The sequence below is a fragment of the Postia placenta genome (genome assembly GCF_002117355.1).
Source record: "Postia placenta MAD-698-R-SB12 unplaced genomic scaffold POSPLAscaffold_1, whole genome shotgun sequence".
Classification (NCBI taxonomy): Eukaryota; Fungi; Basidiomycota; class Agaricomycetes; order Polyporales; family Adustoporiaceae; genus Rhodonia; species Rhodonia placenta.
Window position 1 is genome coordinate 427,008 of NW_020169832.1, and position 21,733 is coordinate 448,740.

At 53.5% G+C, this 21,733-nt stretch overlaps 7 protein-coding genes across 7 annotated transcripts; 4 read left to right on the forward strand and 3 right to left on the reverse strand.

Moving 5' to 3' along the window:
• Positions 1–482: 482 nt before the first annotated feature.
• On the forward strand, positions 483–2,738 carry POSPLADRAFT_1063847 (hypothetical protein; the record flags this gene model as incomplete). Its single annotated transcript, XM_024481730.1, has 11 exons — positions 483–517; positions 576–595; positions 712–764; positions 820–869; positions 920–1,004; positions 1,105–1,270; positions 1,620–1,642; positions 1,752–1,869; positions 1,924–1,961; positions 2,016–2,038; positions 2,087–2,738. The coding sequence occupies 11 exons, from the start codon at positions 483–485 to the stop codon at positions 2,508–2,510; spliced, it is 1,035 nt and encodes a 344-aa protein (XP_024343720.1). The 3' UTR covers positions 2,511–2,738.
• Positions 2,739–4,703: 1,965 nt separating this feature from the next.
• Positions 4,704–6,503, forward strand: POSPLADRAFT_1072093 (hypothetical protein; the record flags this gene model as incomplete). Its single annotated transcript, XM_024482483.1, has 9 exons — positions 4,704–4,832; positions 4,886–4,922; positions 4,978–5,111; positions 5,178–5,218; positions 5,272–5,599; positions 5,652–5,687; positions 5,744–5,986; positions 6,039–6,149; positions 6,201–6,503. The coding sequence occupies 9 exons, from the start codon at positions 4,704–4,706 to the stop codon at positions 6,426–6,428; spliced, it is 1,287 nt and encodes a 428-aa protein (XP_024343721.1). The 3' UTR covers positions 6,429–6,503.
• Positions 6,504–6,574: 71 nt separating this feature from the next.
• POSPLADRAFT_1128833 (hypothetical protein) lies at positions 6,575–7,064 on the reverse strand (the record flags this gene model as incomplete). Its single annotated transcript, XM_024483778.1, has 4 exons — positions 6,575–6,650; positions 6,709–6,845; positions 6,913–6,984; positions 7,038–7,064. 4 exons carry the CDS (start codon positions 7,062–7,064, stop codon positions 6,575–6,577), a joined length of 312 nt encoding a protein of 103 aa, XP_024343722.1.
• A 543-nt stretch (positions 7,065–7,607) lies between these two features.
• POSPLADRAFT_1128630 (hypothetical protein) lies at positions 7,608–8,012 on the forward strand (the record flags this gene model as incomplete). The annotated part of the gene is made up of 3 exons (XM_024483756.1): positions 7,608–7,630; positions 7,678–7,806; positions 7,871–8,012. Coding segments are annotated over 3 exons (294 nt in total), but the record flags the coding sequence as incomplete, so codon positions are not given.
• Positions 8,013–8,646: 634 nt separating this feature from the next.
• Positions 8,647–13,435, forward strand: POSPLADRAFT_1063849 (hypothetical protein; the record flags this gene model as incomplete). Its single annotated transcript, XM_024481731.1, has 12 exons — positions 8,647–8,751; positions 8,868–9,129; positions 9,236–10,613; positions 10,667–11,018; positions 11,071–11,224; positions 11,277–11,353; positions 11,418–11,513; positions 11,567–11,683; positions 11,739–12,661; positions 12,717–12,928; positions 12,983–13,150; positions 13,209–13,435. The coding sequence occupies 12 exons, from the start codon at positions 8,647–8,649 to the stop codon at positions 13,292–13,294; spliced, it is 3,930 nt and encodes a 1,309-aa protein (XP_024343724.1). The 3' UTR covers positions 13,295–13,435.
• A 138-nt stretch (positions 13,436–13,573) lies between these two features.
• On the reverse strand, positions 13,574–15,085 carry POSPLADRAFT_1030159 (hypothetical protein; the record flags this gene model as incomplete). Its single annotated transcript, XM_024476717.1, has 6 exons — positions 13,574–13,611; positions 13,675–13,784; positions 13,854–14,293; positions 14,677–14,930; positions 14,985–15,023; positions 15,076–15,085. 6 exons carry the CDS (start codon positions 15,083–15,085, stop codon positions 13,574–13,576), a joined length of 891 nt encoding a protein of 296 aa, XP_024343725.1.
• A 305-nt stretch (positions 15,086–15,390) lies between these two features.
• On the reverse strand, positions 15,391–21,733 carry POSPLADRAFT_1130645 (hypothetical protein; the record flags this gene model as incomplete). Its single annotated transcript, XM_024483974.1, has 6 exons — positions 15,391–15,702; positions 15,763–16,843; positions 16,898–17,637; positions 21,306–21,363; positions 21,422–21,480; positions 21,602–21,733. Coding segments are annotated over 6 exons (2,382 nt in total), but the record flags the coding sequence as incomplete, so codon positions are not given.

The following is a 21,733-nucleotide window of genomic DNA, read 5'->3' on the forward strand; positions in this document are numbered from 1 at the left end:
CGAGCGCACTACGGTGACTTACCCGCGGACTCGGTGACCCATTCACGGAAACTTCGACCGAGCATGCGGTGCGCAAATCTGATGTGGCCGGGGACTGACGTCGAGGCTATTTAGGGTCAATCGAGGAGGATTGTGGCAAGGCCGGCGACCTACTTCGGGAAGGCGCTGGCAGGCGACGACCTAAGAGAGCAGCCTTCTACCCAAATAGGGCATTGTTGGATGATGCCGTGTGCCCCAAGCAGCATCTCGAATTTCTCGCCCTTCCAAGTGCCGGCTTCTGTCCGCTCCCAGCACGCCGTCTCCGCCCCACCCCTGTTTTCATATAACTTCTTTCCGTTCCACCACCATCCCCGCTGGCCTTCCCCCCTCCCGCCCCCTAGCCGCCCGCACCACGCCCCCTTTTCCCCCTTCTCCTCGTCGAGTTTTGGACCGTCGTCGCCTACGCGTGCATCGACGCTACTTATACCTGCCTGTTTGTCACGATGGATACAGGATCCGCCGAGCATTTTATTTTCGTGTACGCGTATCTTGCGTCCTGATGTTCTCGACCCTGACTGATTTTTCGCGCCCTGTAGTACGCAGATCCACTTTTCTGGTACGCGTGTATCTTCACTATCCAGGTACTTTGACGTACTCATCATGTGTTCCGCTGACAGCAATGTGTACGTTGATATTTTTCCTGAACGAAGAGTGCTTCTAACCGTCTCACAGATGCAATTTTGGTTTGGGATTGGCTTCTCGCGCTTCCTAGAGAATGGCGTTTTGTAAGGGCTACAGCGACGTCTTGAAACTGTGAGGCTGATACTTGTCACGCGTCAGATCTGGAAAACGAGCTGGACGCCAGTCAAAATCGCGTACTTGTTTTGCAGGTCAGCATCTATCAGGTCTTTACTCGATCATACAGTTTACAAGACTGTAGATACTGGGTACTGGCAGTCGGCCCAGTCCTTCTGTGGTCATTCGTCACCAATCACACGTATGAGACGTGCCAGAAAATATACAGGGTACGCCGATCGTTTTGAGACGCTCCTTGGACTACAGAGATGCCGCCCCGTTTTTGCTCCGGAGGACTATGCGACAGAGTTGTTAATTGCTCTCTCGCAGATACCAGTCTCTCTTGCTATGTGGAACCAAGCGGGAGCCGAGGCCATTCTCCTCATCAGGACTTACGCATTCTTCAACCGTAACAACTATATCCTCGCCTTGCTAGTTTCGGCTCTGGGTGGAGTCGTTGCATACCAGCTCTACGTTGCTACCACACAGATGCTGCGTGCGTGTCCTTGATTTCAAATTCAGGACGTATTGTATGACTGATCTTTAATCAGTGCTTCCTATCGTAACCAAAGGGGTATGTCCCTCCTAACCGTACTCCAGAGGCCGCATAAGATATGTATGTCAAGGGCGATGACTTATCGTAGGAATGGCAGCAGGTTGCATCGCATACTCGTCGAACTGTTTCGAGTTTGCGGGGCATCCTGTTGGTTTATTTCTCTAGATGCCCGGGCAAGCCCCTTCTGCGGTCCCTGGAGCACAATCCTCCCTCAACAACCGAATTTTTAACATTCTTCCCTGCTAGGCAAATGGACCCTGTTTTCCGGCGTCAAAACCTGGTTCTGCAGATCTGCTAGGTGAGTTAAGCTTAGTATATGCGTTTTCGTCATCAATACTGAGTATGTATTCCTGCATAGGCTTTTTTGTGAGTTGGGCTACCCAGTATGTGGTCGTCTATTGAAATGTTGACCGCACAATAGATCGCGCCTCTCATGTACGATACTATGGTCACCATCATGACAATCGGCAAAGCCGTAGCCATGCGCCGCCGCAGCGGAGGGCCCAACAGTAGACTAATTCAGACATTCTTGCGTGAAGGTATGCCTCATGTCTGGTGAGGACGTACAGCTATTGACCCAAATGTTTGACAAGGCGTCTTCTATTATCTGTTGATATCCATTGCCAACCTGGTGAGTGTGGAGCACGCATACACGTGTTATTTCATTAACTCATTACCCGTGAAGGTGAATGGAATCTTCTATCTCCAGTGAGTGTCAGCTACCAATTGGTGTTGCTCATCTCAATGATGTCGCAGACCGCGACAAGACATGTCCGCCATTTGTATCCCATTGAGCGTACTGCTCGCACCCGTTCTGGCCTGCCATCTCATACTCGATCTTCGCGAGCGCGGTTCCGAGACGGTCTCCCAGTCGGCCGGTACAATCGCATTTACCGCAGGTGTCAGCTCCAGCAAGTCGAATCTCGGTTCTCCTTTCTCTGGACTCGGTTTCGGTTTCGGCAGCCCGTCGAGTGCCAAAGGACTAGTCCGTCCTACTGGTGTAGTCCTAAGCACGATAGGGAGTATCCCTGTGGAAGGCATGGCGATGTCCAGCGGCCTCGAGCTCGAAAATCTTGAAGCATATGCATCAGACGGCGGTTCAGTGGACAAAGACGTAGAAATGGGTCTAGGGAGCACTGTGAGCGGAATTCGAGTAGAGGTGGAGAAGACAACAATGTGATCGCAAAAATTCCCTTGTTGAGTTGTGTCTGGTCATATTCTATCGACCCTTTCTTCCGTGGCTTTTCGTATCTCAGCAGCACTCTACCTTGTCCAGTACTCGTGGCCACCTTCTACACATCCTCATGGTTTTGCACCCCTCGCATTGCACATAATTGTTCTCAATTGTATTCACAGGCTGCATACTGTATGTTGTCGCATCGGTAATCGATATTTTCGAAGGAGTTCATCTTAGTCGCGAACAGTAGTGGCGGATGAACTCCGGCAGCAAGATTTCGTACGGTGGAGAGTCGACTCTGGTATTTGCGCATAAGCGCCTGGTCCGTGCGCAGGTACGACGAAGGTATATGAGGAGGAGGGCGACAAATAAAATGCTCACCACTCTGGCCTTTTGGCTTAGATCAAGTGTAGTATCTGTTCTTAATAGTTTAACCACTATTATGGAGGCATTGCCTCCATTCATGGTTATCTTATTTTTGTCGCCCTTTCTTCTTGGCTCTGCTTGCAACCGAGGGGTGTGATGACTGTGCTGTTGCAGTATTGGCATGTGTTGTCGGGGGATTTTGATTGTTCTTGAGTTTCATTTATTTGGTGCATTTTGATTGTGGATCAGTTGATTCATGGTTTGGTGCGTTAAATAGATGAAGTGTCATTGTAATTTCAACTGGTAGAATAGTTGGCAATGCAGTGTAGAAGTATTTACCAGCAGGTAAGGGTGCTGACTGCGAGTGTGGCTTTCGACGTTTGTTGGTAGTATGTGTCATAGAATTTGCAAGTCCATACCATGGCAGTTCTGAGTTTTAAGACGGATCTCCTTGCAAAAACTTACATGGATGGCCTGTCTGGAATATCTCTTTTGTCTACGACTTTTTCCTGGGTTCAATCTCGATTCTCCATACAGCGAAACGGGCGGACTAATGTCTTGGAGCAACGTGCGTCTGGTTCTAGCGCGGCGCACTGGACACCCAGCGATAGCGACTCGGTGGACCCCCGCTCTGGACGGTCTGGGTGGAACCGGTCTGGAATATCTCACTGGTCTCTGCTGTGATGCAAGGGCTCACCTATACATGGATATTCAGGGCATGTGCGGGTTGGACAAAGGTATTATGCTCTGCTCACAGGAGCTCAGGTCCGCGGAAGGTGTAATCTGTGAGTCGGAGGTCTATCATTTTTGAGATAGTTGTACTATAATTACTGATTACTGTACTAGTAGATGACCGACTGGTGTCGACAGCTTGCTGCCACAAATGTTTCGACTGTCAATTTGGGCTGCACGACAAAATCACAAAATACGTAACCTTACGATAAGCTTGCACCACTGGGTAACAGAGGTATCATGTGGCCGGGTTTGCTGCGTACATGCTGGCCCCAAGATTCACTTGCGGTAAGTTGTTGACTTGTACAGGGGCAACGTAATGCGTATAGCATGTGTCAGTGTGTACAGTAACTCACTAGTAAGCAATAAACCAGAAATACCAAAAATGGTGAATTTTCCACCACAGACTCATTACATTCTGGGGACAAAGGTGGGGCACAAGCCACGGCGCAGAATTTGCGCGATCGCAATCGCGCACAGGCGCTCGACATCGCGGCCTCTCTCTCGTTTGCCACGCAGAGGACGGCCTGCCTTTCTCGGCCTATTTGTGAGTTCTTGCAGGAAGGTTTATCAATATTATTCGGGATCACTGTGATACTTTTTAACATATAGCTTGATACCACATGTTTACTGCACGGGTTTTGATCGGCACTGACATGCCGCACTGCGAGGACGACACATTCAAGAGATCAAGTTTGCGATTCCGTCGGAAAGCGCTCAAGCAGATGCTCACGGAGTGGATCCTTGCTTGCTCCATGAAGGAGGGAGGTTTCCTCATGCTTGTTCTCGACCGGCTCTAGGATCAGCGAGTGGGTCAGTCCTCCCTTCGTCCGACTGCGAATTCTCGCCCACGTTTACCAGCACGACGCTCATGTCCGCCTATAAATGACGACCCGTTCTCCCCTTGCTAACGATCTCACAACCAGTATCTTGCTCATCGCTTCGCCCTAAAGTCACCTGTCGAACCAGAAATCTGCCCAGACACTGTTATAGCATCCGGACTCAGGTGATTTCAAATTGCTATCTATATATCTCACAGGAAATGGTCCTTTCTCACCAGAGTGGATGTCATTTTAGATTCAAATGGAACCCACCACAATGAACATCACCGCGGACACAGAGCGTCGCAGCCTAAATGTCGCCATTGTTGGCGGCGGCGTTGTTGGCCTTACCTGCGCAGTTGCTCTGCTTCGTGCAGATGTACATGTGGAGCTCTTCGAAGCAGCGGTAGGTTTATCAGATCTTCATCTTCTCGATATCCACGAATGTATCTTGAACAGGCACGATTTGAAGAGATCGGGGCAGGAGTAGGCATTGGTTAGTCGTCCGTAGTTACAAGACATAAACCGCCTAATTTGAATTATGTGCTCAGGAGCAAACGCTGCCCGGATCCTCGCCTCCCTTGGAGTGCTAGACGAGGTCCTTGTGAAGACGCAGGAGCCCGGACTAACCATGGGGTCATTTTCAATGAAGTCGGGTATGGATGAACACCAGCTGATCTACGAGGTGAGAACCCCAGGCCCAGAGGTCCGACACAGTCTCACTATAATCGTAACTTTGTACGCCACACAGTACCCCTGGGTTGCAGAGGATGACGGAGTCGGTGCCCATCGGTAAGTGAGCTCTGCATGCGAAAAATTGGAAGCCGATATGTATGGCCAAACAGCGCGTCTTTCCTTGACGCTCTTATAGCATTCATAGACCCGAAGTTCACGCATTTCCACAAACGATGCGTATCTGTGTTAACCTCGACAACCGAGTCCCCACGCCAAGTCATTCATTTTGCTGATGGCACCACACACGAAGCGGACGTGGTTATTGGTGGTGATGGCATCAAGAGTAGTGTTCGCACAGCAGTTACGGGAAGTTCTGAGACGCGTGTCGCCTTCAGCAACACTATTTGCTATCGCGGGTTGATCCCTTATGAGGCGGTCAAGGCGGCCGGTGTCAAAACCGACTTTGGGCGACCGATCATGTTCTTGGGTAAGGGCAAGGTATGAAGGTCTCATGTTATCCGGGACACATTTCTCACTCATGGGCCACCAGCACCTTGTTGTATTTCCTGTCAGGAACCAAGCCCTTGTGAGCTTTCATGATTGTGAGCGAGGGGAACTATGCATCTTAAAACTCCCCTCCAGATAAACGTCGTGGCGTTCGCTGCGGACCATACAATCCCCATCGGATCGGTCCAGCTACCTCCTGATCAACCCCGAGTTATTCTGGTGCCGCAAGAAGAGATGCTCAAGGAATACGAAGGCTGGGGTAATGACGTGATTGGGCTTCTGAGCTGCATTCCGAAGCCCAGCAAATGGTTCATTCATGTTGTGCATCCGCCTCTCGAATCCTATGTCAAGGGTCGTATTGCGCTTGTAGGCGATGCGGTGCGTCCCGTCCAGCTCCCCGCCAGATATAATGTCACTAACGTTAATCAAGGCGCACGGCATGCTTCCGCACTTGGGTGCCGGCGCTGGTCAGGGCATCGAAGATGCGTATGTAATCGCTGGCTTGCTTAGCAATCCACAGACGTCGCCCTCGAATGTCGAGGTACGTGGGCCTGGTCTACTTTCCTAACAAATCTCACCATTACCATCCCAGAGCGTTCTTCAGGCTTACGACCGCATCCGCCGTCCGCGTGCTCAGATGGTCTGGGAGGCCAGTTACAGAGCCGGTAGAGTCTATGATGGTTTCGGGGATCATGGCCTATCGCCTGAAGGGGTCGAGCAGGATATCGGTCGACAGTGGGACCCGGTGTACAAGCACGACATTGATAACGACATCGAGCAGGCCGTAGCGTGGCTCAAGGAGATGTTTATTTTTGCCTAAATAGTGTTGGCTTGTCGTACATGTATTCAATTCCGAGCTCAACGTGACAATGAGTATGCAAGTATTCTGTGACACATCATATGAGATGACATTCCCGGTCCAGGAGATAGTGTCGTACAAATACACTGCGTAGTAAACAATTAGACTCAAGCTCCGAAACCGTACAGAGTGCGCCCAGAACGCTTCAGTGCATAAACCACATCCAATGCGGTGACGGTCTTACTGTAAACAGTTTGAAATTCGTCAGTCAATGGCGGCGCAGGCTGAACCAGACACATACCGCTTAGCGTGTTCGGTGTATGTCACAGAATCCCGGATTACATTCTCCAGAAAGATCTTCAGCACACCACGGGTTTCTTCATAAATGAGTCCCGAGATACGCTTGACACCGCCACGCCGAGCCAGACGACGAATGGCCTGCAGTCATGGCGTGAATGTTAGTATGCAACTCGATAAGCAGACGTGGCGCTGCAGAGTGTCTCACAGGCTTCGTGATTCCCTGGATGTTGTCGCGAAGGATCTTCCTGTGGCGCTTAGCACCGCCTTTGCCGAGACCCTAGCATTTGTTTAATATCTCCGTGTAGGCAACCAACGTCATGTACTACAAACCTTTCCGCCCTTGCCGCGTCCAGACATGATTGAGGTTGTAGGTGGTGGTGAAAGCTAAGTTTGTGGGGAGGCCACCTACAGCGAAAGGTGACGATAGCGAGTGAAGGTAAGAGCCAAGACGCGTCGAACGCGTTTGACTTGTATATACACACGCGACGCGATTGCGCCTGTTTGGTTCGTCGCGTGATGACGCGCAAGCTAAGCGCCGTTTGTACTAATGCAGCCAGTCTTCGTTTGGCCAAGCTGCTTATGCCATACTGACGCTGTCTCACACTCATAACTTGCGTTGTGCGACGTTCTGCATTCCGTTCCACCATCTTCGCCTGGCCAACGTCTAGTTGATTCAGCTCTTTACTTAGCTGCACGAGTCCGGTTACCAGAACCCTCCTGCAGAAGTCAACGTCGCTGCAGCCGTCTTGTACAACCATAATTACTCATCATGTCTATCACGCACATCACGTCCACTACCCAGCTCAATAGTCTTCTGTCGCGGTCGAAGGAAAAAGTCACTGTGAGTGACTTACGCCTACGTGTGCGTGCCGACAGCTTCCGTACTCAATAGACCTGTAGGTCATAGACTTTCATGCATCATGGTAGGTTGCAAACATTCATAATCGGCATAATGCAGATGTTTCGTTAGGTGTGGACCTTGCCATCAGATTGCTCCTACATTCGAGGCCCTATCCAAGCAACACCGCAACGTCAATTTTTTGAAGTGTGATGTAGATGCTGCTAAAGATGTCGCGAGCATGTATCGTGTTACTGCAATGTGAGTGTGTGCGTCTGATTTTGCTGGCGCACTCCTTACTGTCACATTGCTTCGTGCTGGTCAGGCCCACGTTCATCTTTCTCAAAGGAGACAGGGAGCTTGAGCGTGTCAAAGGTGCGAACCGAACGTATGTGGTTTGCGTTTCCTACCCATCCCCGTGGCGTCCTGATTTACAAACGCATATTCGCTACACGAAGTCAACTTGAAGCGACAGTACGAAAGTATACCTCTGGCTCAAGTGGCAGTGCGTTCGCGGGCAAAGGCCAGACACTGGGTGGTTCTTCGCCAGCAGCACCTCAGCCCGAAGGTCCGGGTATCCTGGCTGCGTTTAACAAAGTTGACCCACAGGTTAGGATGCTCTTATATCTTCTGGTAGCGTATCTTGTGTTCTTGTATGTGAGTTGAATGAGTGATGTTGATTTCTGTCGAGTATCGCCATATACTCGACATCCGTACATGTATGTGGGTCGAGCGGTTTGTGGGATTCTTCGGCATATCATTGTCACTGTTATTGGAGTGTACATACGCGAGGGGACCCAAAGTTTATGCATCATGGGCGAGCAGAAGTCCGTATAATGACGATGTCATGAATGTACAACGCTAGCTAATTCAAGGACCGATAATTGGACAGTGGGAAGTACGGTCACGTGTTGCGCGCGTTTCGTGTCGGTGGTCCGTTTCTTCATGTCTTCGCCACCGCAACTTCGCTCCAATGACTTGCATGAACCTGCGTGACAACCTCTGCCCATAGCTTTCATTCAGATCTGTTGTTTGTATACTCTCACGTCCGACACACACTGTTGTCATCTTCCCCTCCTCTAGGCGTTCTGAGGTTTCAGGATGTCTACCGACTCCAACCGTGTAGCGGGACCTACTATCCCAGAAAGGTTCCTGGATGTTCCATCTCAAAGACTCTATGTCCTGAGTCTTGCAGCTCTGCTTCAGGTATGCTTGCTGCTATCTCGCGTCATCCCACACCCCACGAGCGTAGGCTTCTACAAACGTCACGCAGAACCGCCTCATCTCGTTGGTTTCAAGTCTGATTTTGTCGTCTGTTGCAGGCCATCAAACTGTTTGACTTCTTTCGTTTCCTGGTCACAGACGAGAGCCAAGCGTTATACGGAAGAAAATGGCTCATAGCTGATCTCTTATTCTGCCTATGTCTAGCGTGGCTTCGTATACCACGGCTCAGATACAGCAAATCCGTGGTTGCATTACAGATAATTTCTTTGTGGCTAGTCGACGGACTGATGTTTGGAGGGATCACGGTGAACCTCGGAGGGCGAAACCCGCTCGCGGGGATGTCCTTGACAAAACTTTCTGGTATGTTATGGGCTTTCATGTCTTATGGTGAGATCTGAGATTTACTGACGACGACGCGCATATGGTGCAGCAGGGCGAGGCGCCGTCACAACAACGTCAACGGCAGGATTACTGAGCTACCTGCCTGATGTCGGTCTGGGTATTCTTGGATCCGGCAAAGGTGACGATGGTCATCTCCTCGGTCAACATACTGTTCGCATGTCGCCAATAAGTACGGCCCGCTTGAACCCGTATGGGCAAACCTTTTGTCTCGCTTCTCCGGGCGACAGCGTGCTTATCCCTCTACTTCTCAACAATACGAATGCCTACAGCGTTCAGTATTCACTCGTCCCACTTGGATACAATGAAGATTCTGTCGAGGGGGAGAAAAACAAGGTCCCGCAAGTCGAGCGAATCGAACTTGCCACGAAAGATATGCATGCAATTGAACAATCCAGGCAGAAGGCGCTCCAGAGCACGCGCTCTGCTTCCAAGCGGAACCCAGACGACTTTGACGAATATGATGACGATGACGATGAAGAACTCCCACAGGCATTCCGCTCGCCCTCTCTACAGAAGACTCAGACACTGGTTCACATCCAGCTAAATAAGCCTGGCAGAATAGTGCTTGAACGTGTCGTGGACATTTCGAAGGTCGATGCGCGGTTAGTGTATCCAGGAGAGATCACTGTCGCTCCTTGTCCACGAGCGGAGTTCACGGATAGTGACGTCGCAGTTCGCGGAGAAGATGTACGTTGTGCATTGCCTGGCCTTAGAAGCGGTGCAGGCGAAGAACTCGAACTCGAGCTGGACGTCTATGGCGTCCCGCCACTCAGTCTCCGTTGGTACAAGGAAGTTGGTGGCAGAAGGGAGTCCTTTATGGTCGAGGGCATCGAGAACTCAGGACATGCTCATGGTCTCTCAGCAGATGACCAAAGAGCACTCGTTGCATCAGGAGGCAGGAGCCCCGTCGAGTTGAAGATCCCGCTACTGGTCACTCTAGATGCTCTCGGCACCCACACCTACGTTCTGGAGTCGGTGACAGACGCCCTTGGCAACGTCGTTCAAACAGGACTCGGACTCTCAACGAACAAGGAGTCAAAGACGCGTCGCTCCGTAACTGTTGTTCGACGTCCCAGTGTATCATTCCAGGGCTGTGGACCTGGTGTTCCCGCTCCGCTGCTTATTGGCTCGGCTGCTCATTTGTCTGTATCCGGCAAGGACGCTGATCCTCTCGATGCTCCTTGGGATATTGCCATTAGGTATCAGCCACCAGGTCCGGAAGAGCGCTCCTCCAGTAAGAAACTGAAGGCGTGGACGAAGAGCTTCCAGACACCGACCGATCAAAAAGAGCTCACCGTTCGCGCCGAAGTTCCTGGAGAGTACACGATCATGGGAGTTAAGGGCAAGTACTGCGAGGGTGATATCTTGAGCCCGGAGACATGCAAGGTTGTCGAACGGCCGTTACCTACGGCCGAGATTGAATGGAAGAAGATTCATGAATGGTAAGTAGTGTTTGGCATGGAATAGCGGCCCACAATTAACCGCTATCGGATAGCTCGGGAGACATAGGCGTGTCCGCCTCCCTCGTCCTTCATGGCACACCACCTTTCCATGTCTACTATCGTACGCAACGAGACAAGGAGTCGCCTGTGACACAGTCGAAGATGTTCGCCAGCTCTCGTGGGGAGCTCACAATACAACCAGATCGCAGCGGCCACTACGTCTTCCAGTTCGTGCAGATCAGCGATGCCAACTATAAGAAAGTGGACCTCAAAGGTCCGAGCATTGACCAAGTCGTCCACCCGCCTGCATCCGCAGATTTTGTCAACAGTATCCATGGCGGAAGGGGCAAGAAGCAAATCAATAGTTGTTCGGGTAGCCTGGTCGATGTTGATGTGGAGCTTCGCGTAAGTTCCTGCTGTGGTTGTATGCGCGTGATGCTGACGAGCAAGACGCTAGGGCACTGGCCCCTGGAACTTGGAGGTGCAAATTGTAGGCCCAAAGGGTTCTGAGATCGTGCGGGTGCCAGCTATCACAGCAGCTAAAAAGACACTGCAATTGCCAATACCGAAAGTCGTCGATAGGGATGGCGGCTCTTTCGAGATTGACCTCGGTTAGTTTCAATTCACCCGATATCTCATTGCTAGGAACTGATCATTCCTCAGTTAGCGTTGAGGATGCATACGGCTGCAAACGCGCCTTGTCTGTGCCAGGCATTGTGGTCAACGTCCGGAGAATTCAGGTCTGTTCCACCATTATATTCTTAGTACATGAATACCTACTCATGTTTCACACACATGGCTCAGCCTACTGCGCGATTCTATGGGAAAGACAATGAGCGTCAAATTACGACTTTGGACAACGAGCAAGCTAGCCTGCCACTTCGCCTTACAGGTGATGGAGTATGTGCCGAGCGCATCACCCTGTCGAAAGATGCTAATCACGTTTCGCTCAGCCATGGCATGTGAAGTACAGACGTGCCGATGCACCTGATCGCATACTGACAACCACTGTGTCGAATGCAAACGGGGAAATCCATGTCAGAGACAAGGGGCTTTACGAGCTGTTGGAGGTACGTGAAACACTGTCGATTGTTCTTCACAGAGCAAAGAGTTGACATCCCATAGATCGCGGACTCCCAATGTCCGGGCACTGTCATCACCAGCGGGGTTTCATACAGAGTAGATCACATACCTCGTCCATCGGCCAAACTCTCCTCAGAGATACGCTCCACCTATGAGCCATTCAATGGTTCCCATATTCTCCCACCTATCTGTGAAGGTGTCAACGACCATGTTGACTTAGATCTATCCGGTAGGTCAATACTGACCGCACAGTACACTGAGGCGCTGACCAACATTGTTATGATAGGACGTCCGCCATTCCAGATCATGTACAATGTTGCAAAGGACAACGGAATGGGCGGTACAAAGATTTTGGATCAACCAACATTCAGCAGCATCCAGCCTCGCACGAGCTTCCAACTGCACACGGACGAGGCTGCTCGCATATATTACGAGGTGAAGCAGATAGGTGATGCAGCCTATCCATTGGCCAAGAATAAGGATGCCATAATTCCTCGCTCGCAACGTCTCCTATTCGAGCAACAAATCCTCATGCGTCCATCCGCCCGATTCAAAAACCACAATCGCATGTCTTATTGTCTCTACGATGCATTCACTCCGGTCGATACTTTCGGTCAGGACGGGGTGGTGGCGCTGGAGGGTACCGCACCGTTCCAGCTCAAGCTATCGATCCGGAATCTAGCGACGAGCGCAATACACTATGCGCTGGTCGAGCTGCAGGACACAACGTGGCGACTCGATATTCCTTCATACACGTTCCACTCTATTGGCCCGCATCTTGTGACTATCGAGTCGGTTCAGGATGCGTCGCACTGCGAGCAGGCGGTCCCCGATCCGCTCTTCAGATCGATCTGGGTGGACATCGCTGAGACTGCAGCCATAGTACCATTCGACAGGAGACAGGACTTCTGTGTTGGTGAGGCCATCCAGTTCCAGCTGGAAGGCACACCGCCGTGGAGTATCGGGTGAGCGCCTACATGTGTTTCTCTTCCATGCCGATGATCGCTCATACGGGAACAGGTATACCATCAACGGCAAGGCGCGAACGCAGGAGGCGAAGATCTCCCCGTTCAGCATCGTTCAGCAACAGGCCGGCGATTTCACCATCAACTCCATCGCGCACCAGCAGAAGCAGTGCAAGACGGCCATCACGGACCTACGGTACAGCGTACATTCTCTACCGTCTGCAAAGGTCGGGGAGGGCAAGATGGTCTCCTCGAACATCCACGAAGGTAAACGTTCCTTGGGACCTCGGTGGCAGAAAGGCTGACACGTTTGCCCTATAGGTGACCAAGTCGAGATCAAATTCGAGCTGATCGGAGAGCCTCCGTTCACGTTCACGTACCAGCGGTCAGAGCTGACCACGAAGAAGGGCATGCTAGGTAAGGTGCTCGAGACACACACTGTCTCCGGTGTAACAACTAGGGAATATTCCATCTTTTCCGCATTGGAAGGTTCGTTATATGCGTCCCACCGAGCGGGCAAATTCATTCTAATCACCATCCGACACAGGTACATGGACGGTCACGTTCATCGCCGACCGCTATTGCCGTTATCCTCCAGCACAACCAGACGGTGTACTGGATAAGTTCAGATGAAACGACCAGTACCTCTAATTCAAAATATCGCTGCGCAGCAGCATCGAGAATTGTATCATTAGTAGATTTTGCCTTGCTGTGAATTCGTTGTAGTTGGACACGACATTGTTACTTTCAATTTCAGCATCCTCGCAATCATCATGACGGATTTGGCCTCACGAACGTTTCCCAAGCGCGACCCACCACTTAAATGCGAGCGCGTACCGCAGACGTAGACTACATCAAAAATATTGTTCATTTGCCCTGCGATTTTGATAGATACACGGTACTGCGGACCACTTATACCTGAGCAGACGAGATGTAGAACCACTTGGAAACTGGAGCACAGTGTCAATGTCGGGGCATCTCGAATTCCGGCGCCAGCCAAGTGCGGTACTTACTGGCAGGGTCGATCGGCCCAGGCGGCTTCCTCGAGTCCGTGGGGAGACCCGTGTACGCAGGGTCGTTCTTGCTGACGTGACCAGGCGAGTTCGGGATCGTCAGGTTGCGGCTGATGCAGGGTACAGGCAGAACGCCGTCCGCGTCAGCACGTCGTACATACTACAGCAGAGATACGCACATGGAAAGGTCATACGAGGGCGTCTTGGCGGGGCTCTCGCCGCTGACGAGGCGGCGCCAGGCCTCGTGGCACTCGTGAATGATCTCCGTCGCGTACTTCTTGTTCTTGGCCTCGCCGGAGAACGCGAACTGGTTCTCGGGCTTGCCGTCGGGGATCTTGTAGATGCGGAACCACTCGTTCGTCGCGCGCACGAGACCGGGGAGGTGGCGCTCGACATCCTCGATGTCGTTCAGCTTGGACGCGAGCGGGTCCTGCACGTCGACGACGAGCACCTTCCAGTCCGTCTCACCCTCGTCAAGCAGCGCCATGATGCCGAGCACCTTGACCTGCTTGACCTGCCCGACGTAGCCGACCTGCTCGCCGACCTCGCACACATCGAGCGGGTCGTTGTCACCGTTCGCCTTGGTCTCGGCGTGCGTCTGCGAGGGGTCCTCCCAGGTCTGCGCGGGTTATCAGTGAACAGGCGATACATTAGCCAAGAAAAATTGAGGACGTAGGTGCGTAGAATCTGGGGTCTGATGGATAGCTCGAGGGACCGGCTAGTCGACTGCTTAACACGTGCGACATGCACGTTGAACAAGCCTGCACCCAGGAACGGAGATCCTCGCAGACGAGACACGCTGTCACTTATTGCCCCACTGTCTCATATATGGCGACATGCTCTCCTTTGTAGACAGTGGTCGCATTACACTGGGGAGCAGGTAACAGTGTCTCATCAATGATGCGTGTCCCTCGAGGGCAATGAGACTCTGCTACCGGCAGACACTTAGCCGACAACCCGGACTGTCACAAGTCCCTTCTCAAAGGCAGGAATGGCACGCACCTGAGGGAATGCACCGTAGTTCCAGATGTAGCCGTGGTGGGGAAAGCAGTTGCGGACGAAGCGCAAACGGCCTCTCTTGATGTCCTGCTTGATGGGGTTGAAGGACTCCTCCTTGGAAATCTCCATCTTGGCGTTGGTCCAGCGAGGGACCTCGACGATCATATTGAGGATGCCATTGTTCTGGTCAGCGAAGAGGGGGATGTCGTGCCAGGGGGAGACGACGTTGCCGTTCTGCTCGATGAACACACGGTGCTCTGTGGATCGATGAGGGGACTTGCATCCTTGCTGTTAGACGCGTCTGCACTCACCCAGGGTGTTTGGAGCGCCAATGAGGCGGGTAGAGTATTCTGCAGGGTGTGAGCTCAACGTCGCGCACGGCGAGGGGATAGGGGCACGCACGGGACGTCATGGTGGTAGGGAATGAGGAGAAGAGACGGGCGTGATGCGACAGACGGCGAAGAGCACGACCGGCCGTCATTCACCTGTGCAGTGCGGTTTTATAAAAGAAGGTGGTGTCGATCGATGGCTCAGTCTTGCGATACGATCGTTTATTATCTCTCCGTATCTCTCCCCATCACATTCGCATATACTTGGCTCAATCTCGTCTTCTCCCCATCCCCATAAAGCATGCACTACGTATACAGCTGCTGTTCGTACATACATACGTCTGATTCGCACTGTGCCCTGCACCCAAGAGATGCGAAGCAATCCGCCCTACGTCAAGCCCCCCTGCTTCAAGATCTCCTCGCCGTCATTTGACCCTGCATTACCACCCGTTTTGGGCATGGAGAATCCACCGTTAAAGTCCAGGCGCAACAGCAGGCGTTCCACGTGTCGGCGAACCTCGTCGTCCCCTTCGAGGCGCCGTCCTCGCTTCGGTCGGAGGAACGTGTGGAAGCCAGTCGTGTTCGCCATGCTCACGCTATATAGCACCGACTTTGACGCGTCCGCAGTCGCCGAGAATGGCTGCTGTGTCGTGGACAGCGAGAGCTGCTCGTAGAATGTTCCAAGCAGCGTGTGCAATGTCTAGCACGAACGTTCGTCAGCTGCGTTCTCCGTGCGCTCAATATAGCCTTGTGCACATACCTCGTTGACCTCTGCGACGATGACTTTTCTTTCTTTGACCATCTTGCCCACATCGCCACCGCCAGCCAGACTACCTTCGGACAAGAGCTCAGGTAGAATGTCTCCGCCCCATCTCTCGGCCTGCGCGACAAATCGCTCACAGGTCTCGAGAATCATACGGATGATGGCTGTCAGCGGAGGGTTGGACAGCAAGCTGCCTGTGATCAGACGCTCCAGGTAGGTCGTATGAATGTTACGCAGTGTGGTAAAATCGAGGCTGGTTGATCCGGCGTTCGAGGAGCTACTCTGTGACGCAGGCAGGGTAGACGCAGAATGCGAAGCCTCGATCTGTCCGTCAGCTCCCTCGCTGCCAGGCGCCGGAATAGACTGGCCGCCGGTCGCGTGCTTCACGACGTCCGACGTCTTCTCGAGCAGCATCCCCTTGAGCCTCCTGAACTCCACATCCACAACGTCCGTCATCACATATCCCAGCAGCGTGTCCAGGAACCAGCTCATCTCGCGCACGACACCCCACCCGCAGCGCAGCAGCTCCTTGCGCGCGTTCAGATCCTCCTCGGTACCGCCCTCGCCGAGCCCTGTCCAGCGCCGCCGCGCCCGCTGTGCGTTCGAGAGCGCGGTCCAGCATGTGTGGACGCGTGTGTGTGTCTTGCGCAACGCGGAGAGGTACGCGAAGAGCGCACCGTACGCCTGCAGGTCCGACGTGTGCAAGAAGAGATCGAGCGGCCACGAGACGCTGTATGCGAGCACGAGCGGCGTGCCGAGAAGGAGGTCGTCGAACACGGTGGGCTCCGAGGGTGAGAGGGAGGTAGACTGGTCTTTGGGCAGGACGGGCGCGGTGATCAGGGATGGGAGCAGGGGTCGGAGGGGTCCCGAGGGGAGGCGGAAGCGCAAGTGGGAAAGAGATGGATCGTGTTGGGCTGTTGTGCCTAGCGAGGCACGGAGAAGTGCGAGCTGTAGGTCTTGTTCCCTGATCATGGTTGATGGCCCCGACCGACCGGTCAGCCGTGAGATCTTGAGCCGCTCAATCTCTCTAATAAGGGACAGCGCAAACTCTCCATTCCTGAGCAGGAAATAGTTGGCGCTGTGTAGTGGACTCGGTCAGATGTTCAAGGATGTATGAGACCACGTTACTCACAGCGAATCAACGGCGACCTCAACGTCCTTGCGGGTCAAGACGTTGTGCCAAAGCCACTCACTGACTGTCGTCCTGATGTCTGCAATGACTCGATCAAATGCGTACTGATCTTGCGGCAAGACTGTTTCTAGTAACTGCGTATGCTCGACAGCTAGGATGCGAGGGAACTGGCGTATCCACTTCGCCGCTTTCACAGTACCGATGGCGCGGCCGACGTACGCTATAGACTCTCTCGACTGTGCGGACAGGCACGATGGGACAGACCCTTCAAGCAGCGTGTAGTCCTTCGATGCCAGCGGGTCCTTGTCCGACACGGTCCCATGCACGACGAACGCCTGCAGCTGGGCGATCCAGACGCGCTGTACCGCATCACACAGCCGAGAGTAGATCGACGCTATCCGGTGTATACCCGTGTGCGAGCGCGTCAGGAGCAGGTCGACGAGCGGCCCCGGCTGCGCGTACCGCTTGTCCTGCAGGTCCTCGATGAGCTTCTCGAGGGCAGCGAGCGGAGCGTCCCACTCGGCGAAGGTGGCGCGGATGGAGGAGAGCGGGACGAAGGACCCGCTCGCGACGAGGCTCGCGTCGCGCCGGAGGACCTTCGCCTCGGTCTCGACGACGAGGTTCTCGTATTCGTCGCGGAGAATCTGGTTTAGCGTCGCACAGAGTGCCGCGATGTAGCGCGACGGCGAGCGGGAGAGGGTGGCGCATGCGTCCTTGATCTTGCGGTAGCGCACGGCTATCTGCCCGAGGGACTCGAGGCATTGCTGCTCGCCGGGATGCAGGAGGGGGGCGAATGCCGGATGAACGGTGTGGTCGGTGGGGAAGAGAGAGGATGAATGGCCCGCGAGAACTAGTAGGACTTCTGCGATCATAGTCAACTTGTGCCGTCAGGTATCATCCCTGTGTTGTATGCAGTATAGCACTCACCCAGGGCCTGTACGCGTTGTGCTCACCGTCGGTTGGGAGTCACGATTGTAACGATGTGAATATGCAGTTCACAGCCGCGTAATGTTCGGTCCTAATTGCATGTCATGCCTGGACATCCTCAGAGCGCGTAAATCGCACATGTAAGAGAAACCGAACGCGAACTCACCTCGTCTTGTATTTCTAAAGCGCGTCCGTCGCCAGCTGCCGCCGCAGCCGAGCGCGTCGCCCAAAGTGCACGTGATGACATATACCCGGGCAACGCGTCTGAGATCACCGTCTGCACTGCAGCCATCTCGGCGATGGACGACCACACACCACCCGGCGACACGCACGGCGGGCACGTCGAGCACGCCTACGCTGTGTCCCCTCCGCATTTTGCCTTTGACGACGCGTTCTCCGATGCCGACGATGCCGAGGAGAGGCTCGAGTTCTCACCCGAGGCCATTCGCGAAGATATCGCGAAGACGTTCACGAACCTCGACAAACACGTAGCGCAGGACGAGGCAGAGGATTTTGCGAGGAAGATTGGGCGGGCGGTCGCGCGGGTTCGGCACGGTCAGCTTCACGAACGAGGCCGATGCGGAGCGCGCGGTGCGTATGTTCAACGGGTACGTCGTCTTTGTTCTCTGTCTTGTTCCCTCCGGCATGCGTTCTGTGTTGTTGCCTCTGGCATGTCAACGACGCAGTGCGCATCGCGACGGCCAGCTACAAGCTGGTGGATGGTGCGCGTGGATGGGTGGAAGCTCCCCGCGGGCATGCGGGTGAGCCAATGATGTGCCACGCATTTCGAGATACACATGGAAATATATTTGGGTGCTATGCGAGCAAGCGATGTGTGGGAGGCTACGGGCGTCTATTTGTGTGACACGGGCGTGTTGTTTGCTGCGAGGAACATGATGACCGTGCAAAGATCAAGAGATAGGTGTGTAGGGGACATATAGAACACTGCAGGGGACATAGAGCACACTGCAGGGGACATATAGAACACTGCAGGGGACATAGAGCACACTGCAGGGGACATAGAGCACACTGCAAGGGCATCAGGAACATTGCAGGCGTCATAGAGCGCACCCAAGGGACACAGAAACACAGGAACATGACACCTCGACAAGGAGAACGAGACGGGTAAGCTACTTTCTATTGAATCTCGTCAATACAGTATTTACATTCCTGCTGTTGTCTGTACCCTCCCTCGACTCGCAGCAAATGCGCCAAAGTCATCATCCCGCGCACAATGCCCCTCTTCTCGCTCGTGCACGGACTTCCCAAACAAGTAGTTACCATTCCCGCTGCAAACAAGGCCGCGTTTTTGTGTTTTCTCGGTCGCATCCTGCCAATGTCCTGTTCCTGAGGGTCACAATAGTCAGCTCTCAATATGGCCAACGGGAAGCAAATTCCGCTTCGTGACATTGTGCTCGCCTGGTATGCTCGCAGGAAGCCTGGGATGGTCGCAAATGTCAGCGGCCCGGTCAGTGCTGCATCTCGGTTCGGGAGCGAGCAGCCTGCGCATTTGTGAGGTGTGCAGACATTCTCTGGGACTGACCGAGGCAAACACATTGTCCCATGCTGACGTTCCCGGTCCGTTTCGAGTCTGTGGATGGTCCTTGTTGTACGTGTGGTCTGTAATTCTGTTGATTCGTAGCACAATTTGAATCAGCTACGCTGTAACAGCCATGTCACCACTTACCAGTGGGATACTGTGCACTATGGCCTCGTAGAGTGCATTCGTATGGTCTCTTCACGGAGTCTTGTACAGCACAATACAATGCGCCATGTTCTCAGTTCCCGATTTGGCATGTACTGGTCACCGACAACTCCCGCAACTCCTCAAATAGCTCGCGCTCCGTTGGTAGGTCTCTCATCTTGTCAACACCGTGCTCGGGCATGCATTCTAACAAGACCTGGATTGCTGTAGGAAGCTTGCATCCAACTTGTATGATGTCCTGGTCAGTCTGGCTTGCAAGTTCTGGCAGAGTGGTTGAGACAAAGTAGCAAGAACACATCAATATAATGAGAAATGCGGCATAGAGACAGCATAGACATGGTGTAATCGGAGCTAACTTGCAGCGGCCAAACAGGCCACCTCTATAAGTATTGATGCTTGTTTGCAGCCACTTTGCCACCGCACGGGCCCAGGGAGTGCAAAACATACCAAAATATTGGTATGTTTCAGATGCTCGGCCGGAAGATCCAATCAGGAAATTGGAGATATTTCTGCGGCAAATGCCATGATACAGTGCACAGCGCATGAGAGTGTTATTCAGACATGGTCATATTACAAACACTAACTATAATATACACAATGGGTAATCAAGTGCGGAGCGGACATGTCTGTCCATTGCAGACGCAATCGGTGCCATCTGAGCGAGAGCGTGCAACACTGTGAGCGAGGGGCGGCCCGTGCATCGGGTTGTACATGCAGCCGGTATGCCATTCTGTCTCGCTAACACTGAATTCTCTTGATCTGATTCGTTGCCGCAGCTAGCTAGCGCATTCGCACCCGAACACAATGCTCATGGGTACACGGCGATGCCGCACAAGTGTCCTCCCTGGTATGCTGCCTGTTGATGTTCATATGTCGATGATTTATGGGTGCGCTGATGTGTTTTACCAGGCCGCTCATCCTGGTGCTGCCGAAAGGGGGTATATTGACAATGAGAATGCACTATAGTTATTACAACATGTATTACATAGCCTTTTGCGAGTAGCTAAGACGACAGGCATCCGGTTATGCGGGAGAGCTTGGCACGGTTTCTGTGACCGGAGGAGGACAGACAGGCAAACGTGCACAACAGCTAGACACAAGCAAGATGGCGGGATGTTAGACGAGCGCGTCAGGGAACGGCGCGTTGCACTGCGCGAGGGCAAAGCGGCCGCATCTCGGACTGGGATGCATGTGTGCGTACATTGCAGGCGCGGGATGTCTGTGCGCAACCCTGCCGGCGTATGAGTGCCGCCTTGCGCCACAGCAGGTGCGTGGTCTCGCTATCGTCGCGTGTGTTGACTCAGACTCACTTCTCTCTGCGCAACGTCGCGTCGACCGGCCATCCCACTTTCAGCTCCAGGGTGGGCATCAAAGAGCGCACGCCGGGCAGCTGCGCAGGTCTGGCCCGTGTTCCCAGGTATGCCGCGCATCGGCTCTTGGCCATCAACGCGCGAAGCACTGACGAGGGGTCTAAGACGACACCACACGCGCAGGGGAGCATTTGCACCTGGTGTTGCACCTACCATCGCGTATGGATGCGGCGCATACGCGCGAGCGTGCTGACGGATGGACGGCGCAGCGCGGGTGATCGGGCGCGGAGAACTTAGTTAGGCGCGTCCGCACCGTAGCGATCACGGGAAAGCGGGCGAAACAGGGGCTTGGGAAAAGTGCACGCATACGTGGGACTGCGACTTGGTGATTGCAGAATCTAAGCAGCGGCGGCAGCAGAGGACAGAGGACGGAGCGCGGGGAGGAGATATCATGACAGGGCCTCACCTCGTCTGGATCCTTGCTCGCTCTGTCGCCTTCCCGCAGGTCTTTGACCACGCGGCTACTGTGTCGAGGTGAGTTGTCCTGGCTGGCTGCTGTGCATGTATGATGGGGGTGCTTACCATGCGGGGCTGCTCACAGGTGACTGGTCGTCCGAGGCAGGATACAGACTGCCGGTCGTCTGTGAGAGACTCTGTGTCACACGCTAACAGACTCGACCGGGGCCATGCTCGTACCCCGACCTGCTGCCATCATCGTGCTACGTCGTGCTGGCTAGTTCTCCCAGTGCTGTGTTTGCCTACCGCGATGATCAAAAGCCCCGCCGCCTGGCTTGATGCGAAGGATGCGGACGGAGTCACCACGTAGAGATGGATATCGTGTTTCCAGGTACGTCGTGTTGTGCCGTCTTGGCCACCGATGTGTGGAATACTGAC